This window comes from Syzygium oleosum, unplaced genomic scaffold, assembly GCF_021117445.2.
Source record: "Syzygium oleosum isolate NSW1041296 unplaced genomic scaffold, Sole_v2.1 Sole_v2.01, whole genome shotgun sequence".
Classification (NCBI taxonomy): domain Eukaryota; kingdom Viridiplantae; phylum Streptophyta; class Magnoliopsida; order Myrtales; family Myrtaceae; genus Syzygium; species Syzygium oleosum.
Window position 1 is genome coordinate 18975083 of NW_026607485.1, and position 19850 is coordinate 18994932.

General features: G+C 38.6%; 1 protein-coding gene across 1 annotated transcript; it reads left to right on the forward strand.

Moving 5' to 3' along the window:
• Nucleotides 1-4870: 4870 nt before the first annotated feature.
• Nucleotides 4871-12934, forward strand: LOC115683512 (uncharacterized). The gene is made up of 9 exons (XM_056320963.1): nt 4871-4889; nt 8756-8945; nt 9045-9107; nt 9338-9404; nt 9542-9642; nt 11541-11585; nt 11684-11986; nt 12067-12169; nt 12561-12934. The coding sequence occupies exons 2-9, from the start codon at nt 8811-8813 to the stop codon at nt 12641-12643; spliced, it is 900 nt and encodes a 299-aa protein (XP_056176938.1). The 5' UTR covers nt 4871-4889; nt 8756-8810; the 3' UTR covers nt 12644-12934.
• The last annotated feature ends 6916 nt before the right edge of the window (nt 12935-19850 follow it).

The window sequence follows — 19850 nt, forward strand, 5'->3', positions numbered from 1 at the left end:
TCGGGGCAAATTAGCGACGAATACACTTCGTGGCAAATTAGCCACGAATTTTTTTTTTATAAAAAAATAGAATTTTTTTTTGTTTTTTCGGGGCAAATTAGCGACGAATACACTTCGTGGCAAATTAGCCACGAATTTTGCCACGAATTTTTTTATAAAAAAATAGAATATTTTTTTTGTTTTTTCGGGGCAAATTAGCGACGAATTTTGCGACGAATACACTTCGTGGCAAATTAGCCACGAATTTTTTTTTTATAAAAAAATAGAATATATTTTTTTGTTTTTTCGGGGCAAATTAGCGACGAATTTTGTGACGAATACACATCGTGGCAAATTAGCCACGAATTTTTTTTATAATAAAAATAGAATATTTTTTTTTGTTTTTTCGGGGCAAATTAGCTACAAATTTTGCGACGAATACACCTCGTGGCAAATTAGCCACGAATTTTGCCACGAATTTTTTTTATAAAAAAATAGAATATTTTTTTTGGTTTTTTGGGGCAAATTAGCGACGAATTTTGCAACGAATACACTTCGTGGCAAATTAGCCACGAATTTTGCCACGATTTTTTTTTATAAAAAAATAGAATGTATATTTTTTTTTCAGGGCAAATTAGCGACGAATACACTTCGTGGCAAATTAGCCACGAATTTTTTTTATAAAAAAATAGAGTATTTTTTTTGTTTTTTTGGGGCAAATTAGCGACGAATTTTGCGACGAATACACTTCGTGGCAAATTAGCCATGAATTTTGCCACGATTTTTTTTTATAAAAAAATAGAATGTGTTTTTTTTTTCGGGGCAAATTAGCGACAAATACACTTCGTGGCAAATTAGCCACGATTTTTGCCACGATTTTTTTTATAAAAAAACAGAATATTTTTTTTGTTTTTTCGGGGCAAATTAGCGACGAATCGACTATTACACTACGTGGCAAATTAGCAACGAATTTTGCCACGAATTTTTTTTTATAAAAAAATAAATCCCGTTTTGACCCGGTCCATTTTATTTGAATTGAATAATGGTTAATGAATCTATTTTGCCAGCTTTTATCCTAACTACCAAATGTACTCATTGAGTTTGGAGGGGAGCAACTTCATGAAATCTCAATTTTTATTTAATTTTAATTATCAAAATAGAGAATTTTCTTTTACACATCGTTATTATGACTCCACAAGAGTCGTGGGATTCCGACCAAAAAAAGAAAGGAACAAGAGTCGTTGGATCATTTTCAAGTGGACGTGAGAGCCCGTGTTTTATAGTCATTTAACTCTCCAATCGGTTCTAAGATTTTAATCATAAAAGTCCATCGATGCCTTTCTATATATATATATTAAATACTCAATTGAAATAAGGGATTATTTTTATAAATTAATTGAAATGAAATGACGCTTTGGAATAGATAAAGCTTCACAAAATAAGACATGTGGAATTAGGGAAAACGTAAGTGGACTTGTAGTCGAGAGCCACCCGGAATATCAAGGCATTCATTTCGCATTTTTTTGTCCAAAAAATTTAGACCTAAAATAATTAAGGGGTAATTCTAAAATTTATTCTTCTAACTTGTGCACTCTTTTGTAATTGGATTCTTGACCTACTTTTTAGTGCGAGTCAGGCCCTCTAACTTGATTTTCTGAACTCAAGTCCTTAATCGAATTATTACATTTAATTTTGTTAATGTGCTTTTTTTCACGTGCCTAATAGAAGAAAATTTAGAATTCCTAAATTTAGTCTAATTGAGGGAAAAATATATTTTCTCCGAATGATGTTCCTAGTATTCTAAATTGAATTTAGACTAGTGATGGCCCTGTTTTTTCTTTATTAAACTAAATTTTAGAATTTTAGAAGTATTTTTCTCACTTCTTTTACAATGCTAAAAATAGGCATATAAAATAACCATATGAATCATAACTAAAAATTAAAGGATGACTTGATTGAAAGATTAAGGGGATAATTACACAAAAGATCCTTGAACTTTGGCTTAATGTGCAATGTAATCCCTGAACTTTTATTTTGCTCAATGTGATCCTTAAACTTTAGCCAAAATGTATAAAATTTGTTCATTGTGGTCCATAAACTTTTCGTAAATGTGCAATCTAGTCCATGGAAAATTATATCGATGGATTCAATTTAACCCCTAGATTGTCTAATCTAGAGACTAAATTAAAAGTTTAGGGACGACATTACACATTGAGTTAAACTTCAAGGATCATATTGAAAAAATTAAAAATTTAGGGGTTATATTGCACATTAAGTAAAGTTCAAGAACCATTTGTGTCACTTTTCCAAAGATTAATTCGTTTGTTTTGTGGGAAATATTTTCCTCATTTTCTGGCTTCACTTAGGAAAATTAGTCGATAAAAAATGTTTTCCTAATCTATGGAAAACCTATACCTAAATTTAGGAAAATAATTTCCTCTTTAAAAAATCGAAAATCATTTTCCAAAATATGACTATACATTAGCATTTGGGCCCAAAGCTATATGCTTGAGCACGCAAACCCCAATGCTGGTTCTGGGTCCCCTTTATCCAAGATTAGGTCTCCGACGCTCGATCCCATGTCCATCAAGATTGCGCCTGTGACCTCGATGCCTATACACAGATCTTCGGTGCCCTTGCCCCGGTCCATCGAGGTAGAGCCCCGGACCTCAGTTTCTGTGCCCGAGCCCCTGATACCTGTGCTTGGGTCCATTGAGGCTGAGCCCAAAAAACCTGATGCTCGTACTCGATGACCCAACACTCGGGTTTGGGTCCATAAAGGCCGAACGCAGGATCTTGGTACATAAGTTCAGATCCCCAATACTTGGGCCCGTGTCCACAAAGGTCGTGCTTGGGTCCATCAAGGTCGGACACCGGAAGTTGGGCTTGGGATCTTGGCTTGGGTCCGTCGACCTAGGTGCTTGTGCCTTGATCCCTGGCACCTAGGTCGGGGTCCATCGCGGTCGGACCCTAGACTCTAGTGCTCATAATTGATTCCCTAGCAACCCCTGCGCAAGTTACTAGCGCTTAGATAGTGTATATCTATTTATAAAAATCAAATCGGATTTTCCATACCAAACAATGGAAAATATTTTCTAATTATTTGAAGGTTTTAGTTAAACAACATAAAATATTGTCATTTTCCTGAAAAATGACTTTATGGAAAATATTTTCTAGAGATGTTACATTTTCCGCGAAACTAACCAATTGTGACAAAAAAAGGGTTAATATCACGAAAAACTCTAAATTGGTACACCTGTGACGAATTCACCCTGGACTAATATTTGATTACTAAAAACCTCAAATTGGTATATTCGTGATAAATTTACCCCAAACTAATTTTTTGACCACCAAAAATCCTTAATTGGTACATTTGTGATAAATTTACCTTCCGTTAAATTGGATTAATATCGCGAAAAGTCATAAATTGGTAAACCAGTGATAAATAGAGAAGTAAAACCCCAAACTAATACACTCATCAACTGTCACGTGTCATCCAACTCAGCAATTTGACGGTCAAATTTAACGGAAACTAACGGAGGGTAAATTTGTCATAGGAGTATCTATTTGAGATTTTTTGTAATAAAAAAATTAATTTAGGATAAATTTATCACATATGTATCAGTTTGAGATTTTTCTTGGTAGCAATTAAAAAAAAAAGAAGAGGGGGCTAAGGCTGCGCATGACAACTTGCAAAACAGTGTTTGATTCTGTTCTTTTGTTCCCAGAATCAGTTTGGGAACAGAAATGCGTTTGTTTAATTTTTTGATTCTGGGCACAATTTTGTCAAAAATTGTTCCCAGAATCAGTTTTCAAGAATAAAAAAAAAGTAGCTTCTTGATTCTGGGAACAATTTTGAGAATCAATTTTTTTTTCTTCTTCCTTTTCTTGGTTTTTAATGCAGCTTCTAATGTCCGGCCCGAGGACTGCCCTCGCCGGATTTGACGAGAATAAAATATTTTAATAAAAAAATATTATTAAAATAAAAAATATTTTACCGGCTATGGCCGACGACCAGGCCATGGCCCAAAAAAAGAAAAAATATATATTTTTAATAAAATAAATTATTAATAAAAAAATATTTTACCTGCCATGGCCGGTGACCAGGCCATGGCAAAAAAAGAAAAAATATATATTTTTAATAAAAATATTATTAATAAAAAAAATATTTTACCGGCCATGGCCAGCGACCAGGCCATGGCCAAAAAAAATAAAAATGTATATTTTTAATAAAAAATATTATTAATAAAAAAAATATTTTACAGGCCATGGCCGGCGATCAGGCCATGGCCAAAAAAAAGAAAAAAAAATATATTTTTAATAAAAATATTTTACCAGCCATGGCCGACGACCAGGCCATGGCCAAAAAAAATAAAAATATATATTTTTAATAAAAAATATTATTAATAAAAAAAATATTTTACCATCCATGGCTAAAAAAAGTAAAAATATATATTTTTAATAAAAAATATTATTAATAAAAAAATATTTTACCGGTCATGGCCGGCGACCAGGCTATGGCCAAAAAAAATACTTTTAATAAAAATATTATTAATAAAAAAATATTTTACCGGTCATGGCCGGCGAGCAGGCCATGGCCAAAAAGGAGGAAAAGAAAAAAAGAAAAGAAAAAAAAGAAAGAAATATTAAAATGTTTAAAAATATCATTAATAAAAAGAAATTTTATGGCGTTACCAAACGCATTTCTGTTCTTTTTCTATTCCAGGGATAGAATTTTGGGCCGTTAACAAAAGCCTAAAAATGCTCAGAATCAATTCCGGACACAGAATAAAAAAGAATCATTTCTGAGCAGAATCTATTCTCGGGCAAAGAATCGTTGTCATGCGCAGCCTAAGTAATATTACACAGTCTACCCAAAAACTCCCCATGAGCACAGTCAAGGAGTCGTTCTCTTGAGTAGAGGTGGCCACAGTTCGGAACCGACCGGTTCCGGTTCATGGCCAAGTGTGAACCGGAACTGCCGGAGGCGGTTCCGGTTCCGGGCCGGTTCCTATTTTTTACTGTTTTTTTTCTTTTCCTTTTCCTTTTCTTTTTTTTCTCTTCCTCCGCGGTCGGCCATAGCCGGGGCCGGCGCGGAGGTCGCCGCCTCTAGGCGGCGGCCCCGCCGGTGTCGGGCGAGGCCGGCCCCTCGCCCGGGCCGGGCGAGGTCGGCCTCGCCCGCGCCGGCAAGGTCGAGCCTCGCCGGAGGGCCGGCCTCGCCCACGCCGGCGAGGTCGAGCCTCGCCGGTTGCGAGGCGAGGCCGACCCTTGCCGCGCCGGGCGAGGCCGGCCTCGCCCGGCCCGGGCGAGGGCCGGCCTCGCCCGACGCCGGCGAGGTTGAGCCTCGCCGGTTGTAGGTGAGGCCGAGCCTCGCCTCGCCGGCGTCGGGCGAGGCCGGCCTCGCCCGGCCTAGGCGAGGGCCGCCTCGCCCGACACCGGCGAGGGCCCCCTCGCCCGACGCCGGCGACCTCCGCGCGGCCCCGACCGGCGGCCGCGGAGGAAGAAAAAAAAATTAAAATATAAATTATAATTTTAAAAACAGAAACAAGGAAAAAAGACAAAAGAGAAAAAGGAAAAACAGAAAAGGAAAAGGAAAAGAAAAAGAAGAAAAACAGAAAAGGAAAAACAGAAATGAAAATAAAAAAAATACTATTCTTGTGATAGAACATTATTCAATATAAATTGTGATTAAAATGTAAATTGTACTCAAATTTGGGGACAAAAAGACAAGAGAGAAAGAGATGGCTTCAACTTAATAAATTATCATTAAGCACATTACAATTCGTTACAACGATCTTAAAAAAAAAGGAGTACAATATATATACCCTAAAATTATCCCAAAACCTAAGCATTCCGTGCGCAGGGGACCAGAGGTCACATATCGTCGGATTATATTTCGGTTTCCCTAAGCTCACGTGGGCGTACCCGGTATGAGAAACAAGAGTTCCCGAAATATTTGCCAACTCCAATAGTTCTTTTACCCTCAATCGTCACTACCCGTTCCAGTACCGATAGTGGTAGCGGTAGTATCTCCGTCGTTAAAGAATTCGGATTCATTATTCCGATCTATCTCTTATTGCCGGTATTGAGCCTTCGTCCAATCAGCAACATAAGCTTGCATCTCCACTGATTCTGGATCTAATCTTGAACAATGTTCGTTCAAAATATTACCTCCGGCACTGAATGCTTGTTCGACCGCAACTGTGGAACAAGGGGTTGAAAAAATCTGTTTTGCAATAAGAGAAAGGATTGGGTATTGGCTTGCGTGCCTCTTCCACCAATCCAAAATAAAAAAATCTGTACCACCTTCGGTTTCAGTAAACTCAAATAAAATGGTTAGATAACTCTCTAATTCAGAAATATTTCCTATTACTCCCTTTTGTTTTTTTTGTCTATGTAATAAAAGTTGGTACCCTCTACTAATTTTACTGTCTTGTCATTTTGTATCTCCGTAGATTGAGAAGATCTAATATCACCTAAATTATATTTAGTATAAAATTCATTATATAATTCTATTACTACGTTTTTAACCTCACGTACTATGGTTGTAACATTTGTCACATCATAATGTAAACATTGATAATACGCATGCAAAAAATCATTTAAGCCATCCAATTTGCAACGCGGATCAAAAACACAAGCAACTAAATAAATCATGGGAATTTCACTATAATAATGAAGCCATTTCATTTTCATTGCAACTATAGTATGTTGTAATTCAACATCATTTTCATATTCATCAAAAGTTCCGACAATATTAGTACACTCTACTAAAAATAAATGTGTAGTAGGATAATAAACACCAGACAAAGTATAAGTTGCATCATTAAAAACCTTTAAAAGATCTAAAAAATTTTGGCAAATATGCCACTCTTGTGGGTATAAATTAATCTCAGGTATATTATTAGAAATGAATGCACATAATAAATCTTTATATGCTAAAGATTCACTAAGCAAGTGGAAAGTAGAATTCCAACGAGTTGGAACATCTCTTGGAAATCTTTTTGGCTTTTTGCCATTATCTCTACAAAATCTACCCCATTCTTTCATTTTTTTGGGATGTTTCCATAAAAATTGAATCGCCGTTTTTATTGGTTGAAGAAAAATATCAAGAGTTTTCAAGCCATCTTGTACACATAAATTTAAAACATGACAAGCACATCTAATGTGAAAAAATTTTCCGCCAAAAGCGGGTTTACAAATATTTTCTAACTCGGCAATTGAAGCGGTATTTGCTGCGGCATTATCAAAACCAATTGAAAAAATTTTGTTAAGCAAATAATATTCTTCTAAAACTTGCCTAATTAGTCTATAAATATTATTTGCCGTATGATGATCATCGAAAACTCTAAATGCAATAACTCTTTTTTGAATAGTCCACTCGTCATCTATCCAATGACATGTTATGTCCATGTAAGAATGATTTTGCCAATGATCACTCCAAATATCACTACCTATATGCACGCATCCATTAAATTGCATAAAAAAAATTTGTAAATCATTTTTTCCATTTTTGTAAAGATCTTTAATTACTCATTTAATTGTATTTCTAGAAACACGTTTTGCTTGTGGAGCACATGCTTTTTGTACAAATTCATTAAAACCAAATCTTTCTCCAAAATTAAATGCTAAATGCTCAACGGAAATAAATTTGCCTAATTCTTCCTTATAAGTTTTTTCATTAAAACGAAATAAAGGGGAAGTGTTAGGATTGACGTACCCGGAAATTTATTGTTGCCCGATATCGATTCCCGTTTCGGTTGGATGTTTGCTCATAAGATGTCGTTTAAATGTTCCATATCCTTGTCCACCTGTATATTTATATATTTTTCCACAATATTTACAAATTATATCATACCTTTTTTGACCGATATCAAACCTTTCCATTTTCGTGAAGTGATTCCAAATGTCAGATGTAAATTCCCGTTCCGCTTCCTTTGTTGTAGATATTTCAGCAGGAGGATGAAAACTTTATTGCGTCGGGACGCGCTCCAGATTGTGAAAAATGTTGATTTCATCATCTTGAAAATCTGCATATTCACGAGGATCAAAAGAATGATGGGATTCCGTTGCGATATTCTTACCTTTGCCAGTTGGCACTCGACTTCCACTTGCCATTTTTCGAATGGATTGAGAGAATTGAGCGGATTAATTGGGAGAATTAAGAAAGAATTGCGTGGATTGAGAAAATTGAGAGAATTTCAGATAATTTGAGAGAATTTCGAGTATTGAGAAAATTTGAGACTTGAGAGAAGAGAATTGAAGAGAATTTGAGAGAATTGTGTGTGTATTGTGAGAATTTGAGAGAATTTATAGGAAAAAAATAGAAGAAAATTTAGAATTAAAAAAAATAAAACATAACCGTTGCAAAATTGCAACGGTTATGTGTTTTTTTTTTATTATTATAAAAACGCCCGTTGGGGCGTAGCCGTTGCCCCAACGGGCCGCAAGGTGCTGCGGATAAAATTTTTTTTTTTTTTTTTTTTTTTGGGTTGGCCCGTTCTGCAGGCTGCTGCAGCGCTGCAACATGGCCTGCACTGCAGGCTGTGCTGCAGCCTGCAGTTTTTTTTTTTAAATTTTTTTTTTCGCAGAACCGGCCCGGAACCGGCGGTTCCGGGCCGGTTCAAATTTTTCTGGAACCGGAACCGGGACCGTATGCCACGGGCCGGTTCCGGTTCCGTTCCGAACCGCGGGCCCGGTCAACGGGCCGGGCCCGGGTTTGACCGGGCCGGTTCCGGTCCGGTTCCGGGCCAAAACCGGCCCGTGGCCACCTCTACTCTTGAGCATTTGAGAGAGAGAGATGGAGAGAGAAAGAGAGCTCTGAAGCTTTAATGGCGGCGAACTCGGGCTTCCAGTTGTTCTCATCATCCGGCGATTTCGCCAGTTTCGGGTTCGGGTTCGCCGGCGATTCTCCACAGGAGGCGCTTCACCCACCTCCTCCTTCCGTTGAAGTGCTTCCCTCGGAGGTCCGAATCGTTTCCCATCAAAAATCGATCGATGGTGTTTCCCAAGATCGAACCTTTTCTAGGGTTTCGTTGATATTGATGTTATTTTGTGTCGCCTAGGTTTCGGAGAATGTCAAGTACACTGTGGAGCCCGTCAATCTGGGAGAACTCACGTTGCTCAAGGTAAGCTTGCCTGCGGTCTTCTTTAGTTGCTCGGAGAGTGAGAAGACTTGTTTCGTTTTGAAGTGATTGGAGAGCATGAGAATGGAAATAAAATGACTTTTTTGAGCTTGGTAGTCGTGAATGATCAATCTGAATATTGAAAGGTTTGCTTATTTTGCTGGGCAAAGTAATTGAAGATGTTAATGCTTGTAAAATTGGTGGTCTGAGCGCTGTATTGTTGTCTGTGCTAGGGCCGGGTCAGCACCCAAGAGGTCTTTTGCTTGTCCAATTCGGACTTGGTGCCCGGGAAATATGAAGGTGCGTAAAACCCGCAATTCTTCACTTTTGTCTTTGCAGATGAAAGATCAAATTCTGTTATTCACGCACATTCTAGTTCCTGTGCTTGGTTGACTGGAGTGTTGCACGTAAACATGACTAGTGGATTTGGTGTGTAGGAGGACTGAAGCTATGGGAAGGCTCGATAGATTTGGTTAAAGCCCTCCAGTCAGAAATCCAAGCTGGGCATCTATCATTTAGTGGAAAGAGAGTGCTAGAGGTGGGCTTATAATTTCAGGTGATTCACTTTGTAGCCATTGTGGAACGTGGATGGAAAAGCTAGTAGTAAGAGTAGTAATAGCTTGCTTCTTGCTAATACATCACCCATATTTGGAATTTTTAGAAGCCCATGCCTGCATTTCTTGTTTTTTTTTATGTGCACAATGACGGATGAAAGAAAATTCTTGTTTGTTCTTTTCACAAACAGTAGTGTGTGTAGGAGGCCAACTAAATCTGGTGCTTGGACTGGAGGCTTGTATATTGTTAATTTTAGGTGCTAGGGGATAGAAGGAAATGCTACTAGTGCTGATAAATTTTATTGTTCTTAAGAGTGTTGCATGTCAGAGTTTGAGTGTTATATTTAGGACGTACAAAATGCTGCTTTGTCATTGCACGTTGGGAATTTGTGTTCCTCCGTAGGAAAGAGATCACTGGAGTATAGCACAAGTTTGCGTTTTCTTGCAGCCATGGGATATCCAGCTTTTGAACTTTTTTGCTTAGGAAACTGATATGGTTGCTGATTTTACAGAGTGTCGAATGAAAAATTTCTGCACATTAAAATTCTGCTTTGCCAGTGGGGAAGTGTGCTGCGCTTTTGGTCTAGAGGTGCTAGGATTACATAACTCTAAGCAGTCTCAATGATCCAAATATTTACTCTGTATTAAGCAGTGTTGAAGCTTGGAATTTAGACACGAGGTTAATACTTTTTTAACAACCTTCAAGTTTCGCATCAGTTGTGATTTTTGTGCATCATGTGATTAGCTTCTTAGGTACCCATATGTAGGTATTGTCTCTCTGCATAATACCCTGGGTATTTTTACCATCTTTGACACTTCCATGACTTTTCCTAGTGGTTTGGACTTTGGAGTAACTATTTCTTGCTTTTTTCCTCTATAAATATATTTCAATCTACCCACCGGTGGGTGGCTGAGATGGTTTGCGCTCTACTACCTCATCGCCGAGGGAACGAGTTCAAATCTTCCAGTTGCTAGCGTCTTAAGTGGGGAGCCCTGGTTGTGGGTTCCTGGGCTAGCTCCCCTCCAGGTATAGTCGGTGGTCGTCGTTGGGCCTGTCGGGCCCGCAGTGGCCATGAGCACCCGAAGGGTGCCAAGCTGGATCCTGGGTATCAAAAAAAAAAATATATATATATTTCAATCTATCTGAAGCTCAAAAGTTTGTAGTCCCTAAGAATTGTTCAAATCTGTTCTTTGAGCCCTTTGTGCTTTAACTGGGAATAGAAATGATGTAGATGAAAGTTGTTGCAGAGTATGTTGATCAATGGTTGTTTGCCTACTTTATACAAGCAGTTTGCTCACTGACTTGCAATGCAGGATTTGTAACAAATCTAACTTCAAGTCTTCAACCACTTCGCCCCGAAAGATTAGCCTCCAAATGTAATCTTAATTGCTTCAAATGGAATGCCTTCCTATGCTAAGATGATGATCTTATTCCAAATGACCGTTTTGGTGGCTATTGGCTAGCGATGCTTTAAGATGATCTTAATCAAGTTCCTCTGTTTTGCATGTTTATGTTTGTTCATTCATGAATCGACTAATTTTAGTCTTTTTACAAGGAGGCTGAATGAAACGTAGGTGTGCAATGTTGAGTGGTTTATTTTGCGTTTGTCTGCACTGATTTCTATAGGCTGCCATGACCTTCTGGTGGTTGCTTTTTGGTTGTCACGAGGGTAAGGATATTAAGTTGTATACTGGGTTAAGTTCCAAAACAGCTAGTTGCACTGTGATCTGATTTATGTTAAGTTCCAATTGTAGTAATATTTTCCTTCCATGTCATTTACCAATCCAACTTCCCTTTTATATTGATCGTTACTGATCTAAGTCAAGCGAACAATTCTTCTCTCTTCTGTTGCTTTCATTAATGAAATTGCATTATTTTTAGCTTGGATGCGGTCATGGACTTCCGGCAATCTTTGCATGCCTTGAGGTAAAGTATTCATCTTATATTTCACCTAGTCATGGCCAAGTTGATGCTTGTCATGGATTAGCTGAATCTCATACAATGACTTCGATTCGCTGTAGTAGGGTGCTCCTACCGTTCACCTACAAGACTTCAATGCAGAGGTACTGCGATGTCTAACCGTTCCAAATGTGGATGCAAATTTGAAGAAATCCCAACCTCCTGAATGTAGCCTAGCAGAAAGAGATATTCGTTTCTTTGGTGGTGACTGGAGCAGTGTCCATCAAATACTTCCATATGTAAAAGATAATGAAGAGCACACAAATGGAGATAATGGCTCGGCCTCAGGGGGTTATGATGTTATATTAATGGCCGAGACAGTGTATTCAGTGTCCTCTCTCCAAAATCTCTATGAACTTGTAAAGAAGGTTAGTTTGGATCTGTGCATAGTGTGCCTTCTGCAATGACGCAGTTCTCATTTCTTCTTGTATTGGCTTTTTGCAAACAGTGCATGAGTCGTCCTCATGGAGTTACTTACATGGCTGGTAAGAAGCATTACTTTGGAGTTGGAGGGGGAACACGGAGATTTCTGTCTCTGGTGGAGAAAGATGGTAAGTCTTGGAAAATTGAACACCCTGACTGAAGCTGCCTTTATGGACTGAATTTTAATTTTAATTTTTGCTTTGTGTTTTGTAGATAATGTGCATCGTGTAGAAAATGGTTTGGTACTCATTGGCAGAATCCTTTGAGTTTAATAAAGTTACATGGACACTCCTTGAGCTTTGATACCTTTTTCTAGCGAATTATGCCTTTAGATGGAATCACGCGACGTGTACCACAATAGCTAGTGCTGCTCACATTTTTTTATCTACGGGATCATGTTTTCCTTACCTGGAAATACTGTTTTCCAAGCAAAACCTTCCCAAGAATCTTCCTTTTTATTCAAGATAGTCTCCAGCAATGACGAAATCTGCTACTGTTTGTGTTTCATTCTTTGGCCAGGCGTAATGGCAAGCAGCATAGTAGCTGAAGTGGCTGATGGTTCATCCAACCTTCGTGAGATTTGGAGGCTTTCATTCAAGTAACTTTGGGCTGAGTCAACTAGAAGTCGATATCTATCAAAAGAGAAGGTTAACGGGATTCGTCACACAATGTTTCATTCCATTGGCAAATTTTAGTCGTTGGCGCTAAACTATTTTCTTGTTTCTTATCTCGTTACCCATGGTTTGGAATATGTCATTGTGCGTGGAACTTTTGAAAACATGGCTCACGAAGGCGACGTTCAAAGGTTGGGGTTGGAACTATCTCACTTCTTTTGTTAAATGTTTGACCTTGTACTTCATTTTTTTTTTTAAGTTATGATGGTTTTAAGAGTATGGCACCAGATCTTTTCTTTGGAGCGAAATTGTGGTCAACTTGCTGCTAATACTCATCTCTAATGGATGAGAAGTTACAGTTGTATTAGCAAACATTTGTCACGGATAAGCTCCGGTCAACTTGCAGATCAACATCAACACTTTTCTGCGGTCTTCTATATCTTTTCTATCTCTTTCACACGCATCGAACTGAAGCGGGCCTTCTGCTTACTCTACACGCTTGCAGAAGGATGCAGAATCATATTAATTGATAGCAATCAAACCACACGTGCCTCGGAACCAACCCTCTCGTGGCAATAAGCCTTGTGTGCTGGGGACACCCCTTTTTATGTGAATCTACAAAATCGTCAACATTGTTGCGATCGTCATCGAAGTTAGTTCAATCTTTTCAAAATACGCTTCACTTCGTCGTTGTTGGAATTTGTGATCCCATTTCTGACATAGGGATCTCTAGTCCAATCTAGACAACTCTAATGAACGTGAGAGACAAACAAAGAAGAGACCGAGGAGGGGCTGCTCGGTGGTGCTCACGGCGGTGATGTTACTAACGGTGGTTCACGGTTTCCGCGGAGACAAACCCTGACTGTTAAGATTGTTGCAAGGGGAGTCGTCATTGCTGCAGAGGGCTCGCCAGATTGTTGGGATTAACTGCAATTCTCGATGTAGGCGAGACAGCAACGGCGAGGCTGGGTGCTAGGCTCTTGGCTGGAAGCAGCTCTGTCGTCGGGACTGGTCTGCAACATCACAGCGGTGGACTGAGGCATCTCGACTCGCAGGTGGAAGGTGTGGTGCAGATGAGACAACAACAGCGAGGCTGAGTGCTAGGCTCTCGGCTGAAAGCAGCTCCGACTGGTCTGCAGCGTCGGACCAAAGTGGCACGAACTCGGACACCGTTGGGCGTGGCCTGATTATTTTTTAGAGAGAGGAAATCATTTTCCATTCTCTTTCCTCTCTACGCTCCTTCACATTCCTTTTCTTTTGATTATTTTTCTTTTTATTTTTCTATTATTTTCTTCTTTTCTCTGTCGGTCGCTGGCCGGCGATTCTAAAATTAAGTAATATTCTAATTAAGTACATGATTCCTAAATATTCAATTCTAAATTAGGAAAATAATATGAATGCAATATATCTCAATATGTAATGCAATTTTTTTCTTGTACTTTTCATAATATGAAACTTCATTTAATTAGCAACATGCAATATAACGAGCCCCACATAATCGAATATTCACTATGACCCAAATTAGGAAATAAAGATAACCGGGGATCCGATCTTAAGTCTTAAAGATCGAAACCTCGACTATATGCAATTCAAACGAGGAATTTCCTATTCTGGAATCATCTAAAATTTCAAGCCAAATCAAGATTGGAATCAATATAATCCAATTTAGGAACCTAAATATTCAGATTGAGCTTGAGAAATTACCTAATTTGGAACTTTGACTCTAACGAGACCCGTGGCGAAAGTTTGACAACGACAACCGGAGAAGGGCAGGCGGTGATACCGTGGTGAGGGAATGACAGTTAAGGCAGTGACGGCGAGGACATCATTGTGGCAGTTGGGCACGTCGAAAGAGCTGATCACTGTAGTCAGTGTGAATCATGACCAAGGATCGGGCTTGGTGAGAGTTGGTAGCTCTTGGCTAAGTAGCACGGAGACGCGACAAGCGACACGCGACACGACACGCGACACGTCATTTCTAAAAAATAGAGAATTCCGACACGTTGGGACACGTTGTATATTAAATATATATATTTTTATATATATGATAAATTATTATTTTTAAATTTGATTCAAATAAGTAAATAAATAATAATAAAAAGCTTAGAGTGAACTTACCCTAAAAAATTATACACATAAGTTTTCAAAAAATAATTATATATAAATAAATATATTAGTTAAGAAACTAAAAGTAAATAATTAAATTTGAAAAAAGAAAAGTACAAGATAAAAAATAAAAATAAAAAGCAGCCAGCCCACTTTCCTTTTCTTTCCCTAGATTTTCTTGTCTTTTGACTTTCTCTCTATCTCTCATCTCTGTATCAATCTCTCGCGCTCTCTCTCTCTCTCCCTCCCTCTTCTCCGATCAGATCTCCGGCAGTTCTCGCCGCGAAAACTCCGATTCGCTCAGCTCGCTCATCCATGACGCTCGGCTCGGGAGGATTGGGGGTCGTTGGTGAGTTCTCAAAACCCTTCCCGACCTCGTTGTTCGACCTAGATTTCCAGATCCTCCCTGCCCCGGGCAAATTCTCTCCCCCCATCCTGACCGATTCTCAGATCCCCCACCTCCCCATTCCCCATTTCTCCGAGAGGATTCGTGGTGGGGTTCGCAGCATCCGAGCCTCGATTTGGCGAGCGAGAGATCTGACGAGAGGGGGCTTTTCTTTCTTCTATCTCCCTTTTGCTCCGGACTCGCGTGTCGCCGGCGTGTCCGGCGCGTTGACCGCGTGTCGGATCTCCAACACGCGTTGACTGCGTGTCGAAGCGTGTCGGACACGCGACACGTGTCGGACACCGATTCGGAAGCACAAATAACGTGTCCGTGCTACTTAGGCTCTTGGTTGAATCCCTGGGTCTCTATTTCTTTGATGCTCGATTCCTTTGGTGGGGTTGAAGAACTATGTAGTCTCCTCAAAATTTCAACACATTCCGACCTTAAAAAAATGCGTGCTCACCATTTTTGCGGGACCGTACGTTGAGCTCTCTTGTCTTGATCTAGCAGGCCGACCGGTTCAGTTTTCAATGTCAAAGACATACTTTCACATATTTTCTCACCCATCCCACTGAACAAACTCAAGAACAATTTTATAAGCTTAATTAATATACTCTTCATATTTATAAGCAATTTAACTAATATTTTGTTTATGGATTAAGATTGGCTCCTAATATACTATGCAATTAATGATTAAGTTAGGTCATCTAAATTTAGATGTCAATACTACTTTTTTCCTAATTATACGAAGTCTGGAAAGTTATTGACTATGGTGAAAACTTAACAAGAGTAAATGATATAAAGTAATGGATCTTTATCGTAACACTTGAGCATTCTTTTTAGGGTCACCCCTTAAGAGTTCAAATAGGAATAGATTCATAAAGTTTTGCGGGGCAAGCTCAGTAAGTATTACAAATAATAAATCGTATGAATTTCTATAATTGAAGTACTGCTTTCTGACTTAATAATGATGCTTGTCAGTATAGTAAGATTACATTTTACAAACATGAGATTACATCTTCATGATCATGTAGTCATTGTTAGTGACTATGCTCGAATTTGAGGCAAAGTGAAAAAGAAAAGAAAAAACAGAGGACAATAGCTTATCGGAAAAATTATTCAAAAAGTTCTAAGCTTATTGTACGGCGGTTAATTTAATCCTAAACTTTTCAATTGTATCAATTTAGTCTTAAACCTTTTGATAATTTGTTAATTTAGTTCTAAATCTTTTAATGATTTGCCAATTTAGTCCTTCAAACTAATTTTGCTTGGAAATTGCTGACGTAACAACCTAGTTAATGCCGGCCGTCCTACGTGGCACGGCCGGAACTGACGTGGGCAATTTTTCCAATTTTTTTTTCTTTTTTTCCCTTTTCTTTTATTTTCCTTTTTTTGTTTTTGTTTTTCCTTTTTTCCCTCCGTTGGCCATCGCTAGGCCTCGTCGATGGTTGGCAGAGGTTGTCGACCTTAAGCGAGAGCCACCCTCGGGCGAGGGATTCTCGGGCCTGAGCTAGCGAGGGTTGCCCTTGCTTGCATTGACGAGGGAAACCCTTTGCTAGATTGGGCGAGGGCAAGGGTTGCCCTCGCCAACCTAGGTGTGGGCGTCCCTCACTTGAGGCAAGGCCCAACATATGGAAAAAGGGGAAAAAAAAAAAGACAAGAAAAAAGAAAGAAAAAATAATTTTTTAAAAAAAATTATCCATGTCAGTGTCGGCTAAACCATGCCTTGTAGGATGTCCGGCGTTGACTAGACCACCACGTCAGCGATTGGCCAAAACTAGCAGGAATGACTAAATTGACAAATCGTTAAAAAGTTAAGGACTAAATTGACAAATCATTAATTTGTTATGTTAGTCGCGATAAGACGACACCCAATATCTCCATAACTAGAATCTAGAACACAGTAATAGAGTAAAAGGAATTTGTGCACCTGATTTGAAATCCGTCGTTCTTGATGCGGAATAGCGACGATGCTCAGCGAAAGTTTTCTCCTCTATTACTCTCTGTATCACTGGCTCGATGAGACTACCTCTTACAGTTGGCGTTTTCCCCTTATGTGAGATAATTTGTACGTTAGGGTTAGAGGAGGGACTTGAGCACTATTATAGAGTTTTAAGCCAAGCCCTCTCATCACGGGTCAGGCCCACATTAGCCAGTCCTATATTAGACTAATTAAGAAACTTTATATCTTATATTATTAGACCAACCCCGTAAAATCGTAAATTACAATATCAATGAATGTAGCCCACATCAGAACTATGTACTACATGTGTGCACCTTTATGTTGATCTAGTGATAATTCTTAGTAGTCAATCCGATCCCATAAAGTCTCAAACACCGAATTATGGCGAAAACTGCATGTATACACACAGAGCCTTCCATGGTCACAAACGTTATTAACTCTAATGATATGGATTCAATATGGTAATGTGGTAATTGGATAACACCTCAAAAAGAGTAATACTTTATGTGTCATCCCCTTGTCGGTCCATATTCTCTTTCCTTAAGTGTTACAAAACCAAATGTGTCACTAGAGAATATCGTTATGGTTCAAATGAACCTACATATGTCTTATCATTATAGTTAACTTTACTTTATGTGTAACAAGACATATCCTTAAGGCTAATAACCAGATGCCCCTAGCCTTTACTCAAGGTTTACACATTACCTTGAGATTTTTACTGGATATATGTATTCAACATGATAACAAAGCATTCATAGACACCTTATTGAATGCAAATGAGTTGATACATATCAAAACATGTTACTAAATGTAACAAAACATATATGTAAACTTTATTAGAGCAAAGACAAAATCAGCTCCCACTAAACAACATGATCCCTTGATGCTCCTAAGCCCATGTTAATGATATATCGTTCAAATACACAAGGGTGAAGACCTTTAATTAGTGGATTTGTAACCATATCATCTGTGAGAATATGCTCTACTTTAATGTCACCATTCTGAACTATTTTCTTTATGGTCAAAAACTTGACTGCCATCTACTTAGACCCCTCGAGACTTCTGTTGTTGTTTATAAACAACACTGCAGAGTTATTGTCACAATATAACTTTATAGGCCTATCCACAAAGTCAAATACGATCAACTCCCTAATGAGGTTCCTGAGCCAAATTGCCTGAGTAGTTGCTGAAAAGTATGCTATAAACTCCGCTTGCATGGTAGAGGATAATATAGATTTCTATTTCTCGTTTTTCCATGATACTGCACCTCATGCTAACTTAAAAATGTATCCAATTGTCAACTTTGATTCATCTTGACAGCCAACAAAGTTTGCATATGGATACCTTACTAGCTACAGGTCCTGAACATGTCTGTGAATCAGTATATAGTCTCTTGTCCTCTTTATGTATCTCAAAACCTTCTGGTAGCAACCCAGTGATCGTGTCCTAGATTTGATTGATATCTGCCTAGAAGTCCTATTGCGAAAGCAATATCTGGTCTAGTGCAAACTTGAGCATACATAACACTTCCAAGTGCACTAGCATAAGGTACATCCTTCATTTTGGCTTTCTCAATATTTGAATGGGGATAATGTGACAGATTCCATTCATCACCCGAAATGACATGAGCAATTCCTAGCTTGCAATGTGCATTCTGAATCTTTCTAAAATATGATCAACATATGTCCTCTGAGATAAATCCAATATACGGCGAGAATGATCCCTATGGATCTCAATGCCAAGGACAAAAGATGCCTCACCAAGGCCAATCATGTCAAAATTCTTCGACAACATCCACTTTGTTTCTTGCAGTAAACCAAGATCACTACTCGTAGCAAGATATTGTCTACATAGAGTATGAGAAGAATAAATTTCCTCCCACTGACCTTACAGTATATGCATTGATCAACTTTATTCTCAACAAAACCAATTGAAGCGACAATACTATGAAACTTTAAGTACCATTGTCTAGAAAATTGCTTAAGGCCATAAATTGACTTTTTTTAGTCTACACACAAGCTTACCTGAACATCTGCTGCAAAGCCTTTGGGTTGCTCCATATAAACCTCCTCATCAAAGATCTCCATTCAGAAAAGCAGTTTTAACATCCATTTGCAGCCGACGAGCTTGTGACCTTTAAGCAATTCAACAAACTCCCAAACACCATTATGTTTTATAGATTGCGTCTCATCTTTCATCGCATCCAACTTCAGATCCAACTGAGGACAAGAAACAACACCTGTATAAGTCACTGGATCAATTACACAGCTAATACCATAGTCATGCTCTCCCAAATAGACTATATAGTTTGGTGGTGCAGTTGATCGTCTCTGCCTGATTGATCTTCTGAGTTGAGCTACTTCAACCTCATGCTACACCTTAGAGGTTTGAAGAACTTCATTAAGAACTGCCTCAATAACATAATCTTGAACCTCAACAGGCTCAGTTTGTGGTGTAGGAGGCTTAATAACTGTCTATATAGGTAGAGAAATAAGTACAACGTCCCCCACCATACTATTATCCTTAATAGTTTATGAGCAGCTATCCTCTTTGACCGCGTCAAATTTCAGAAACTTTGCTGTATGTGATTCCACAATTCTTGTGCCTCCATTGGGATTATAACATTGATATCCCTTTAATTGATCTAGGTAAGATATAAAGTAACATCGGGTGGTTCTGGAATCCAACTTATTTAACGTTGGATTATATAATTTGACTTCTGCAGGACATCCCCAAACTTT